Source organism: Phacochoerus africanus, chromosome 1 (genome assembly GCF_016906955.1).
Source record: "Phacochoerus africanus isolate WHEZ1 chromosome 1, ROS_Pafr_v1, whole genome shotgun sequence".
In the NCBI taxonomy this organism is placed as follows: Eukaryota; Metazoa; Chordata; class Mammalia; order Artiodactyla; family Suidae; genus Phacochoerus; species Phacochoerus africanus.
The window spans coordinates 120,496,494-120,509,708 of record NC_062544.1 but is presented as its reverse complement, the minus strand read 5'-3'; the positions used below and the strand labels follow the sequence as shown (position 1 = coordinate 120,509,708).

Genomic DNA, 13,215 nt, shown 5'->3' with positions numbered 1-13,215 from the left:
GCGGGCGCTCTGGGCGTCGTAAGCATGGTTCTAATTAAAGAGCACCCTTGTGTCGCCTGACCCCCTTTCTGTTCTCGCAGCTTCATGCACTGAGCGCAGGTATGAAGGCCATGGTGTCGGATTTCTGCACCCAGGGGGCTGAGGTGTGCCGCAGGGCCTGCGGTGGTCACGGCTATTCGATGTTGAGCGGCCTGCCCTCCCTGGTCAGCAAAGTGACAGCCTCCTGCACTTATGAGGGTGAGAACACTGTGCTCTACCTGCAGATGGCCAGGTAAGGCCCAGGCCCTTGCCCAGCCCCCGGGGACCTCATCAAGTTTCTGCTCATGTTGAAGCACCATCTGTGGTCACAGAGAGAGTAGACTTTGGTGACTGCCATTTGGAGACTGCCCAACTCCCAAAATATGCCTCCAGTCCATCCACTTTTCCCCAGATTCACACAGCCAGGCGGCCATTCCCTCTCACTCGGACAACAGCATCAGCCTCCTCACTGCTCTGCCGCCTCCACTCTGCCCCACTTCAGTCCCTTCTCCACAGGCAGCCGGAGGCATCTTTTCAAAGCCTACACAAGATCACATCTTTCCTGTGCTTGAAATTCAATGGCTTTCCATAGCTCACGGGAAAGTACCCCTCCGTACTGTGGCCTGCAAGGACCTTAGGACCTGGCCCCTGCCACCCTTGCCACCTCTCACAGCCTCCTGCCTCTGCTGACCTCTGCCAGCCACACTTTTCTTCTTTCCCACACGGGGCCAGCACGTTTGCTCCTCTCCACCTCCAGGCTACTGTAATACAGCAGGTTCCTTCTCATCCTGCAGGTCTCAGCTAAAATGACACCTCCTTCAGATGCCCTCCCTGACCACTCTGTCTAGAGTGGCAACATCTGACCCTCCCATTCAACACTGCTGGGCTTCCTTTGGAGCAGGCATCACAATCTGAAAGCGTCTCTTTTTGTGTGATGGGGAGCTCCTTGAGGGCAGGGGGTCCACCTGCCCTGTTGGCTGCAGTGTCCCCAGGTTTGGCACAGGGTCTGTACCAGGAGGCTCCAACCTAAAATGCACAGAGGAATGGCTGATTCCCCCTCCTCCCAACAGGCATTCCTTTCTCCCTCTCTTAGGTCAGTGCATCTCGTGGCTGAAAAGGCCTTTCACGTGCAGGTGTTCTCAGGTGACTAGACAGGGCAAATACATCTCCATGTAGGGAGAATGGGCTTACTAGCAAATCTGCTCTATAACGTTTCTTCGAAATTTTAAAAAATATACATCTATATCATGTATTAGATACTCTATGCCCTGCACTGTGCCAACTGCTCTGCAAATACTATCTCATTCCGTTTTCATAGACCCCCCATCAGGTGACTGTCATCCTCATCTAGAGATGGAGATATGGAGGCTGAGGGAAGTAACGTCCCCTCTGCAGTGTCACATAGGTCTCTGTGGAGCTGCATGGGAATCCACCATTGTCTGACCCACAGCCTAAAACCAATGGCTTATCACGAGGAAGAAACTAAGAGTCATCTGTAATTCTCCCATTCCTGTTCTCAATCTTGCATCTTTCCTTTTCTCAGCTAAAAGTATTTCTTCAGTCACTGTATAATTCATCATAAATCCCCAAATCACAAGATCCTAACCAAGAGAGAAGGTTCTATTTGCTTAGATATCAAAAAGGCTTATGTTCAGGATCTGAGAGTGTCTGCCCGGCTCCACAGCTCCAGCCTCATTTCACTGTGAAAGCAACTACAGCCTGGGGATGCACTCTGGCTTTGGAGTGAGCAGTGGCCATCAGTAGGGACCCGGGAAAGAGCCTCCCACAGGGAGCATAGGAGTGCATGATGCTGGGAGAGGGGTGCTGGGCTGTCTCACAAGGAAAGGTCCCCACCTGCTCACCTTCCTGTCCCCCTGTCCCCCAGGTTTCTGGTGAAGAACTACCTGCAGGCTCAGGAGTCTGCAGGCTCCACATCACAGAGGTCTATCCCTGAGTCTGTTGCATACCTGATTGCACCTGACCTGGCTAGGTGCCCAGCCCAAATGGCAGCTGACTTCCTCCACCCAGAGCTCTACACCACGGCCTGGGCACACGTGGCAGTCAGGTGAGCCGGATTTGAGAAGCAGCCATCCCACCTGGGGGCAGGTTCCTTCCTACTTGGGCCTTTGGGATTGGCTGGGTGGGCATTTGTGGATGCTCTTCCGCAAATCACCCGATTCCTCAACTTCCTCCTCTCAAATCCTGCCACCAGGGGCAGAGAGAAGGAGAAATCACACCCATCAGCCATGGACTACTATCACTTCCCCATCCTGGTCAGGAAAGCAGGAAGCCATCACCTGTCTAGCCAGTGCAAGGAATTTTTTTTAATCTTTAGGTCTTACTATGGTTTGCAATACAAAAAAAAATGTAACCATATGTAAAGACTACAAATGTATCAGTATATAAATACCAATAAATAAAGCAATACAGTCATCCCCTCTGTATTCACAGGGGATTGGTTCCTGGACCCCTGTGGGTACCGAAATCCCAGGATGCTCAATTATCTTCTAAAAAATGGATGTTTACATATTTGTAATATTATGCATAAGTATTTGCATATATCTATGCACATCCTCCAAAAACTTTTTTTTTATGGCTGCACCTGTGGCAATATGTAAGTTCCCAGGCCAGAGATTGAATCTGAGTCACAGCTGTGACCTATGCTGCAGCTGCAGCAATGCCCCATCTTTTAACCCACTGTGCCAGGCCAGGAATTGAACACACACCTCTGCAGCAACCCAAGCCACTGCAGTCAGATTCTTAATCCACAGCATCACAGCTGGACTCCCACAAATCACCTCTAGATTACTTATGATATCTAGCAATATGTAAATATTATGTAAATAGTTGTGAATACAATGCAAATGACATGTAAATAGATGCTAATTTGCAGCAAATTCTAGTTTTGATTTTTTTGGGAACTTTCTGGAATTTCACCCCAAATATTTTTGATCCTTGGTTCATTAAATTTGAAGATGCAGAAACTGGATACAAAAGCACAATTGTACTCACATGTTTGAAATGTCCCATAATCTAAAAATAATTTTCAAAGATATGACCAAATCAAGGGATAGAATACATTTATTTCCAGGGCCTAGTAGGCTCCAGGGAACACAAACGAGATCTAGGATTCCTCCATTCTGTCAACCAACAAATATCGTCAGACACTTAACTGCAGGTCAGGAATGTCCAAACATGCCAGGGGCTAGGAATAAAGAGAGGTAGTAGCCAAATACAGACACCATCATGGAAAAGATAGATATATTTAACTACCCAGAAAGGAAACCTTCTGAGCCTCTCCCCAACTAAAACACCAAAAACAACCTGGAAGAAAGAGTTTCAGTATAATAGTAAGAGGTCTTATATCCCAACTTGTGGTTTCAGGAATGGTTAGTATTTCAAGATCACAAGCAACTTGGGACATTCATTTATTTTTTCCACAAATATTTACTAAGTACCTATAATCTGCTAGGCCCTAATGATCTATCAGTAACCTGTCTGATAAAAGCCTAGGCCTCAGAGTTCCCACTGTGGCTCAGTGGTAATGAGCCCAACTAGTATTCATGAGGATGCAAGTTCAATCCCTGGCCTTGTTCGGTGGGTTAAGGATCTGGTATTGCCGTGAGTTGTGGTGTAGGTCACAGACATGGCTCAGACCCCCGCATTGCTGTGGCTGTGGCTATGGCATAGGTTGGCAGCTGTAGCTCTGATTCGACCCCTAGCCTGGGAACTTCCATATGCTTCAGGTGCGGCCCTAAAAAGAAAAAAAAAAAAAAAAAGAAGAAGTCCAGGCCTCAAAGAAATAACATTTTGGTTGGAGTCATGGGGCAGACACAATAAGGCCCTCTGGGTAATTAAAATGCCATCACAGTTGGCCTTCCGCATCCACGGCTGCAGAACCTGTGCCAACAATACCACACTGTTTCATAGGAGGACTTGAGCATCGTGATTTTGGTATCTGCAGGGGTCCTGGAATCAATCCCCACCACCACCCCACCACAGATACCAAGGGATGGGACAGCTGTATATTGCTTTTTGCTCAGAATGTAGTCACATGAGCTTATTTATTCTGTGACAAAGCAAAGTATTACTTAGGTTGTTTTGCAAACAAATTCCAAGGGTCACAAGTGGGTGGGCAGGGAATAGCAAATAAATGAGTAAAGGTTAACAGATGGCACATAACTAATTTTGTGTTTTGGAGAACAAAAGTTGGTTTCTTCTCTTCTAAGGTCCCTTAGGTAGAACTTGGACCAGACTGGGTGACCGACAGGCTTTACTAGCCTTTAGAGAAAAATCACTCTCCTTGCTCAGCTATAGGAAGTCAGTCAAATGAATGTCCCGAAAACACAGATAAGAGGATGGAGTCTGCATTACAAAGAGGGGATGGCCCCTGGCCCAGGACACCCAGGCTTCATGCTGGGAAGTTAGGAACCGCTCTATTCCTTACTAGTTGTGTGATCCTCAACCAGTTAATTAACCTCTATAGAACTCAATTTTCCCCACTACAAATTGAGAATGCTTGTCCTTAAAAGAGTTAAAGAAATGTATATCAAGTATTTAGCTTTGTAAAGCAATCAAATGGTCAATAAAGGGGAACTATTTCTACCTCTGTAGAACCCCAGGCAGCCTGGGGCCAAATGCCATCAATCTCTTCCCCTACCCAGTCAAGAAAAAGAACATTTTTTTTTTTTTTTTTGCTTTCAGGCTCATAAAGGACTCAGTGCATCATTTACAGACTCTGATGCAATCCGGGGTTGACAGGCAGGAGGCATGGAACCAGACCACCCTCAGACATCTGCAGGCTGCTAAGGTGAGATGCCCATCAGCTAGAGCTAAAAGGAACCCATTTTGTTTCCCCAGCAGGTTGCCCTGCTGAGAAAATCTGAGCTCTGCCATTATTCCCTAGCCCTGCTCAGTGGCTGCCCTCTTTTCCCTTTCAAGGCTTTAGTCCAGGGTATTTTAATTAAAGGACTTAACTCCAAAGCAATCTTGCTGGCAGCTCTTAGGGAAAAAATGTAATGAGGCAGTGTTATTGGATTTCCTTCAGGTTGTTCAAATATTTCCTCCCAGATAGAAAAGCAGGTCAAGTCTCCCCTTAGCCCCACAGGCAATCCTTAGATGTCTGATTCAATTTCCACTATGTTTTGTGTTTGTGCATAATTCAAAGTCAGTCAGCAAATACTTGAGCACCCATTCAACACCAGGCATCAGGCTGGGTTAGGGGCTCAACGGGGCCCATACACAGCTACGATTAAGGAAGCACTGTGACAGGGAAACACAAGCCACCACAAGATCGCAGAGCAGGTGCAAGTCTACCCAGTTTGAGGAGTCAGAAAGCCTTCCCAGAAGTTGCATATAGGCCAAGAATGCAAGGATGAGCTGCAATTAGCCAGGTGGGGCTGTGGCTTTGGAGAGGAAGGTTTCCCAACAAAGGAAATATCAGGTGCAAAAGGAGGCGGCAAGAAAAGTCATAGTGCTTTAGGAGGAAAAATGCACATCCCTCCAAGAAGGACCTAAAGGAAGACAACAAACAAGGACAGGAAGGAGGGTAGAGGGGGAGGAAAGATGGGCAAGGAAAGATGGGACCTTCTGCACCACTGTGACAAGTTTGCGTTTTCTTTTCATGGCTGTGGGAAGCTTTTGCAGGGTTTGTACCAGAGGAGCAAAGTGACAGATTTCATTCCAGAAGGATTATACTGGCTGCAGGGGGAGGAAAGTACTGGAGGCTGGAGGCTAGGGACCAGTTTGGAGCAAGGCAGCAGCAGTCTAGGCATGGGCTGAGGGTGATCCAGACTATGAACCTGCCAGAGGACACTGAGAGAAGTGGGGAGATGCAGAGACATTAAGGGAGCAGAGGCAAGGGACAGGTTTGAAAGAGCAATGGAGTAGGAAAGAAGTAAGAATGACTCCTGAGGTTTAGCTTAGGCAGCTGGGACTCTGGCCCTACCTACAGCTGGAAAATCAAAGTGATCACTTCCAGCCTCAGGCATCAGGCCCAGAAAATGGCAGCCTTAAAACAGGAAAGCCCAGACCTATTTTGCTGCAGTAGCCCTTGTGGGGTGGGGCTGGTCAGGCAGGCTGTGCATGAGCGCCACCTGGTGACCTGCCACCTCCATTACATCGGCTGGTGCTGGTATTAACTTTGCCACCCTACATTCTGCTCTGTCCACTAGAGGCACTCACTGCTGTATTAAGTGTCCTATCAACATAGAAGAGGGTGACAAGGTTGTGTTCTTACCAGATATCCAAAAAAGGAACCATGACCACCCATTTTCCACCTACTTTCCAAACCTATTTCCCGCCTTCAAATGCACCAAGACACTGCTTCCCAGGGTTACCTCATTTAATGCACATGACCCGTGAAGGAGAGTAACATAATCTGTTTTAAGGATGAGTGACTTACTGTTAAGGTGGTGCCCAAGCTGAGTCTCCAAAGTTATAATGGGCATGGAAATCTGCATTTCCTGGGCTTTTAGCTCTGGAAGGCCATCACCTCTACAGAAACCTCAAATACCCAACTGGGTCCCATCTGGAAACCATAAATGTGCAGGGAAAGGGATAGCAACAAGAGGGATAGGGAACAGTGGCTGAGGGGTGTACAAAAAGGAGAGAACTGGAGTTCCCATCGTGGTGCAGCAGAAACGAATCCAACTGGGAACCATGAGGTTGCGGGTTCGATCCCTGGCCTTGCTCAGTGGGTTAAGGATCCAGCGTTGCCGTAAACTGTAGTGTAGTTCGCAGACGAAGCTTGGATCTGGCATGGCTGTGGCTGTGGTGTAGGCTGGCAGCTGCAGCTCTGATTAAACCCTTAGCCTTGGAACCTCCATATACCACAGGTGTGGCCCTCAAAAGACAAAACAGAGAGAGAGAGAGAGAGAGAGAACCATGGCCTAAGTTCTGGTCCCAGGCCATTATAACCTAGCCTCAGTCTCCCGTTTCTTTGGCAATGCAGGGTAGCAGTTAACAGTACAAACTCTTAACTGAGAGGCAACGACCCTTGTTTGGACCTCAGTGCTACAACTTACCAGCAAGTGACCTTGGGCAAGGAACTTAAATTTCTCAATGCTTCAGACTCCTCATCTGCAAAATGGAGCTAATAAGAGTACCTACTTTGTAGGATTATTGTGAGAATTAAGTGAGTTAATACATAAAAAACTTAAAGAGGGAGTTCCCATTGTAGCTAAGTGGTTTAAGGATCTGACAATGTCTCCATGAGCATGCAGGTCAGATCCCAGGCTCTGCTCAGTGGGTTAGAGATCCGGAATTGCTGCAAGTTGATGCACCTCAGATTCAGTGTTGCTATGGCATAGGCCAGCAGCTGCAATTGTGATTCAACCTCTGGCCCGGAAACTACTACATACCACAGGTGCAGTCATAAAAAGAAAAAACTTAAAGAGGCAGCTAGCAGGTAAATGCTATACATCTTAGCCACCCCCAAGTTAGACAGGAGGCAAGACTGAAACCAACGCACAAAGTAAATAAACTTCACCGTGTTCAGAGCATGGTGCCGAAGTTTGTCTCAGCCTTTCCCCAAAGGAGGAGGCCACCTCTCTCTGGTCCTCCTCCTGCTATGTAAGGCAGAGGCCTGGGCCCTTGGGCAGCTCTCCATCACTCCACCTTTCAATCGAGGGCCCTAAGAATTTAAGGATGTGGCTCTCGGATGAGAACAGGAAAAGAGGGCCTAAGTGAAAAAAGCGAGGGTCTCCAGCTTTGCCAAACTGGGTCCAGTTTGAGCATCAAGGGCTGTCTGACCCAGCAGGGGCAGCAGGGCACATGTGTTCATTTTCCACGTCCAAATGTTGCAAACCAAGCATGGCTGCAGGCACCCCAGGTCTAGGTGGCAAAGTGGCGCTGTTAGCACCCTCAGGAGGCCTCCCTGGGAAAGGCAGTTCCTCTCCAAGTGAGAAACCTCATCAAGTCACTAGCCTGTTGAAGACTTTGGTGGCTCCCTGACCCCCACAGAATAAAACCCCAGCCCCTCACTGACCTGGGGCCCAATGGCCAGTCCACCCTAACTTCCACAGCTCCCTGTTATCACCTCACCTCACCCATGAAACTACTGTAGCCTCCTGAAATATAGCCCTGTGCCCATCTAGTCCCCCGAATGACCTTTCCTCTATTCCCTGCAGTCCTGAGTAAACTCCTTTGATCCCCTGAGACACTCTTGCTACTTCAAGTCACTACCAGCAGAGTAGGCACTACCAGGGAGCTACCCGCAATCTGTGTTTTGCCAAAATCCCCAGGTAATCTGTATGCACATAAAAATCTGAGGAGTTCCCCTTGTGGCTCAGCGGTAATGGGCGCCACTAGTATCCAAGAGGATGCAGGTTCAAACCCTGGCCTCGCTCATTGGGTTAAGGATCAGGTGTTGCTGTGAGCTGCAATGTAGGTCCCAGACAAGGCTTGGATCCCACATTGCTGTGGCTGTGATGTAGGCTGGCAGCTGCAGCTCCGATTTGACCCCTAGCCTGGGAACTTCCATCCACAGGTGCAGCCCTAAAATGACAAAAAAAAAAAAAAAATCTGAAACCTGTTTTATATACTCTCATTTTCTCTCTTCTCCCAGAGAACTTGTATATCCTACCAGATAAAAATAATGTGCATTTGTCTTTGGGAGAGGGGCTTACTAACCAGTAGGGCAGGGGTACCGACCAATCAGAAAGGATTTCAAGCCTAAGGGAAGCAGGATCCTGAAAGCCTCCTGCAGGATGGGGCACCATTGAGCTTGTGGAGGAGGGGCCATCCTGGGGAAGGAGGCTGGCTGGAGCCTGCAGAGGTGGTTCTTATCAGGTGAAGGCAGTGATCACTTACCAACCAGTATCAAAGTATTATTTTAACCACCAGCAAATCTGGACTGTTGCATATGGACTAAACAGCTGACCTCAAGCAGTTAACATTCTGGCTGGGATAAATTTCGTGTACATCTTGAACCCCTACTTTCTCTAATGCACAGATGGGCACACATAAACACACACACCCCTGCCTTGAACACAGCAGACAATAAATGGTGGTTTTCTTGAGAAAAGTAGTGCTGTCCTCCACAGTCCATAGGCCAATGTCCAATACTCCTGTATTCATTCTCCCTACTTTTTTTTCTTAACTGCTGTACCTGCAACATATGCAAGTTGCTGGGCTAGGGGTCGAATCAGACTGCAGGCCAAGGCAACACCAGATCTGAGCCACATCTGTGACCTATGCTGCAGCTTGTGGCAACGCTGGATCCTTAACCCACTGAGCAAGGCCAAGGATGGAACCCATATCCTCATGGAAACAACCTCAGGTCCTAAACCAGCTGAGTCACAAGGGTAACTCTTTACTTTCAAACCTCCTTGAAACTGCCCTAAGCAAAATGAGGAAACTAAGGGCCAAGTTCCAGAACCCACTAGCCCCCAGAATGCATACACACAAATATACACCATCAAATAGGCTCGGCTCAGTCAGATGCAGTGACCTAGGAGAAAAGCAGGCTGCTTGTCAGCCTGCTGGGAAACACATGGCCACAGCAAGCTTACTCCAGCAGTCTTGCCAAGCTTCCAGGATGACTTCCAGAGTCAGAAATCAGAGGCTAATGCATCTTTGCATCTTTGTAGGCACACTGCTACTATGTCACTGTGAAGATTTTTACAGAAGCTCTGGAGACATTGGAAAGTGAACCAGCAATTAAGCAGGTGCTCAAACGCCTCTGTGATCTCTATGCCTTACACGGCATACTGACCAACACGGGTGACTTTCTCCACGATGGCTTCCTATCTGGTGCCCAAATAGATGTGGTGAGAACAGCCTACCTGGACCTGCTCCTCCTCATTCGGTGAGTAGCTGGCCATTACCCTAAACCCTCTGTTCACTTCAAATTCCAAAACCTTCAGCTCCAAAACCTTGCTAAATGGGATCTGGCAAAAGCAGCAACAGCCCTGAGAGGCTTATATCCCAGAATTAAGATACCAAAATAAAGCATTATGGATTAATGAAGGAAAAAAATGGAAAAAAGTTACAACCAAAATGCTTAAGAATAAATTATCTAGCTACCTCAATCAAACTCTTCAACATGGTCAAGGAATAGTATCTATAGAATGTGAATAAAGCATATGATATATTAATATGTATCAATAATAATACTGAGTATAATACATATTAATAATATTAATGAGTGTTGGTCTTAGCTAATACTTAAAGAACACTTATGTATGCCAGGCACAATGCCAAACGCTCTTCCATTCATCACCTCATTTAATCCTGATAGCTTTTTTTTTTTTATTTTATAGTGATTTTTATTTTTTCCATTATAGCTGGTTTAGAGTGTTCTGTCAAATTTCTACTGTTCAGCAAGGTGACCCAGTCACACATACATGTATACATTCTTTTTTCTCACATTATCATGCTCCATCATAAGTGACTAGGTATAGTTCCTAGTACTATACAGCAGGATCACATTGCTTATCCATTCCAAAGGCAAGAGTTTGCATCTGTTAACCCCAAGTTCACAATCCATTCCACTCCCTCGCCCTCCCCCTTAGCAACCACAAGTCTGTTCTCCATGTCCGTAATCCTGATAGCTTTCTGAAGTGGGTACTATTAATCTCCCCATTTTACTGGAGAGGAAATCAAGGTCCTACAACTAGCCAGAGGAAGCGCTAGGCACAATCTAGGACCTGTGTGCCTCCAGAGCATGTGCTCTTAAGTGTATATTAAAGTGAAGGCTGGCTGCTGCTTATTTCAAGTATATCCTTATCTTTGCTGAATGCACTTAAGCATTCAGCTTAAGTTGACTAAACCCACTTAAATCCTCCCTCAGCTACAAGAAGACTTCTTTTTTTTTTTTTTGTCTTTTTAGGGTGGCACCCTAGGCATATGGAGGTTCCCAGGCTAGGGGTCGAATCAGAGCTGTAGCTGCCGCCCTACACCACAGCTCACAGCAACACCGAATCTTTAATCTACTGAGTGAGGCCAGGGATCAAACAGGCAACCTCATGGTTCCTAGTCAGATTCATTTCCGCTGCACCAAGATAGGAACTTCTGAGAAGACATTTTTTTTTAACCTAGTAATTCATATATTGATTTATAAGATGATAATATAGTTTTTAATATAGCATAATGCAGTGCAGTTTAGGGTCATGACATATTAATACAACACTTTCTTCCTGTCACTAAAGGATCACTTTAAAAACATAGAAAACAAAGCCTCAACATGGCCAAACTACTGAAAGAAAAAGAAATTAAAACAATACTAATTATTCATTGTCCATAATATGGAAGATGAGCTAACTTGAGAACAAGATCTTTTTTGAGAAGGTATGATGCCTGGTGTATGTATGTGTGTGCGTGTTGAGGGGAAGGCAGTGCATAACACATGTGTGCCTTACATTTCCCCTAGAGCCTCCAAGAGTCCACATTATCAACAAGATTAAGAGAATAAAAAGGAAAATTTTTGAATTTTTTAAAAAATATTTATAACAGTTTAAAAAAAAAACTAGACTAAGTTCTTTTTATTTCTAACAATATGCAATATGTTACATAGGCCTCCAGATAAGAACATAAGAGATAATTGGTAGTCAGTAAATGTATGTTCAATTAAATCATTAAAAAGTATCAAAAAATAATTTGATACAATTATGCCCCAGGTATTAAACTTTACCTACTACAGAGAATCCAGAGGCAGGAACCATAAATAGCATGATCGAATACTGCACAGTTCAAGTCCAAGTCCAAGTGTATCTAACATTCTGAAACATTTGACACTTAAAAGCACATGAAGACAATCAGTTCTAGCCCTGACCGCAGTCATAATGAAACACCAAAGATCACCTTAATACCTGTAAGCATTTTTTTTATTAAATCTGCAACAGCACTGCTGAGTGCTTCCTTTGCTCCAGAGACTTACAGTTCCAGACAAGTCAGTACTGACACAAATAGACAAACTTATGCATGCATCAGATCCACAAATTGATTGACTCACATTATGGTTCTTAAGTAGCCTTTCTACTACTGCAGGGTAATTAGGTGCAAAACAGACTCCGTGCTTTTAAGAGGTCTATGTCATAGCTCCCTGCCTTAATTACTCAGTATCACCATCAGATTTCTGAGATGATAAATGAAGGATGGCACACTATTCTAAGTGACAGTAAGAACCAGCTCTCTGTTATGGTGATTAGCTGACCAAAACAGTTTTTAGTTGTTCAAATGGTCATAAAATCTCAGGTGGGGGACTCTCAGGTAAAGATGGCAGACTGAACATATGCATTTACTTTTGTTCTCTCCTGAAACTCTACTAAAACAGCAGTAAATTGATTTTTAAAAATTTTTAAAGGCATAAATTCACAAAGAGAACAGGAGAGGAAACATCATCTGGAGAGTAGATGAACAAACATTGACTTAGCAGACCTGAATAAATTGAATCATAAACCAGAAGTAGGAAAAACCAAGAAGCAACCAAGTGCCACCAAAGAACCTCAAGAACTGCAGTACCAGGTGCCTCAGGGGGAGCGCAGATAACAATGATAGGATGGGCTGGAAGTCTATTTCAGCAGGAGTTGAGTTCCCAGATTCCCTCATCCTCTCTAAGAAGTTTTAAGACTTTCCCTAACTCCTCCATCACAGAAGGGTAAACAGGGGTCTGTGGACTAGTGAACATCAGGAATAGCTGGGTGAAGATCCAGAACATGAGGCTTCCCTACAAAAAATGGGGCTTGAACAAATGTTTACAGGCCAAATGCTGGGAGAGGGCCCTTTTCCCATTGGTTCCCAGCAAACTGGCAGCCAGGCTAGCGTTGTGCAGGAAAATGATAACATGAACCTTCTCCAAAGAATCTGACCAGCCCAAAGGAGAGAGAAGTAAAGATACTGGGGACACTGGGGTCCCTCAGTGGCCTGTCCAATTCATAGTGAACCCCACACTGACAAGTACAGCCAGACTTCTGCTCAGTTAGTTAGAGCCCACTCTTAGCTATGATCAGTCACTCTGGGATCACCAGACACCTGAGGAAAGACAGCGACATAAAAGGCAGAGACCAAGCAAGACTGAGGCAATGTGAAGGACACAAGAGAATCTTCACGGCGAAGAAAAGTTTTTAAAAAGATCAGTAAGATCTTCAAAGAGTTAAAAAGAGACAACACAACTACAAAACAGTATGCCATATCTTTAAAAGTAATACTCAGAGAACAAAAACAGCTCTATGAAATTAATAATAGTGAAAATGAAAA

General features: G+C 45.6%; 1 protein-coding gene across 3 annotated transcripts in view; it reads left to right on the top strand.

Annotated features, from left to right (window-relative positions):
• Positions 1-13,215, top strand: part of ACOX2 (acyl-CoA oxidase 2) — a 33,079-nt gene that overhangs the window by 11,892 nt on the left and 7,972 nt on the right. For all 3 annotated transcript variants that reach the window (XM_047778208.1, XM_047778224.1, XM_047778215.1), the window contains 4 exons: positions 81-271; positions 1,904-2,083; positions 4,723-4,828; positions 9,609-9,826. In XM_047778208.1, coding sequence (XP_047634164.1) covers positions 81-271; positions 1,904-2,083; positions 4,723-4,828; positions 9,609-9,826 — 695 coding nt within the window. The remainder of the gene's footprint in view (positions 1-80; positions 272-1,903; positions 2,084-4,722; positions 4,829-9,608; positions 9,827-13,215) is intronic.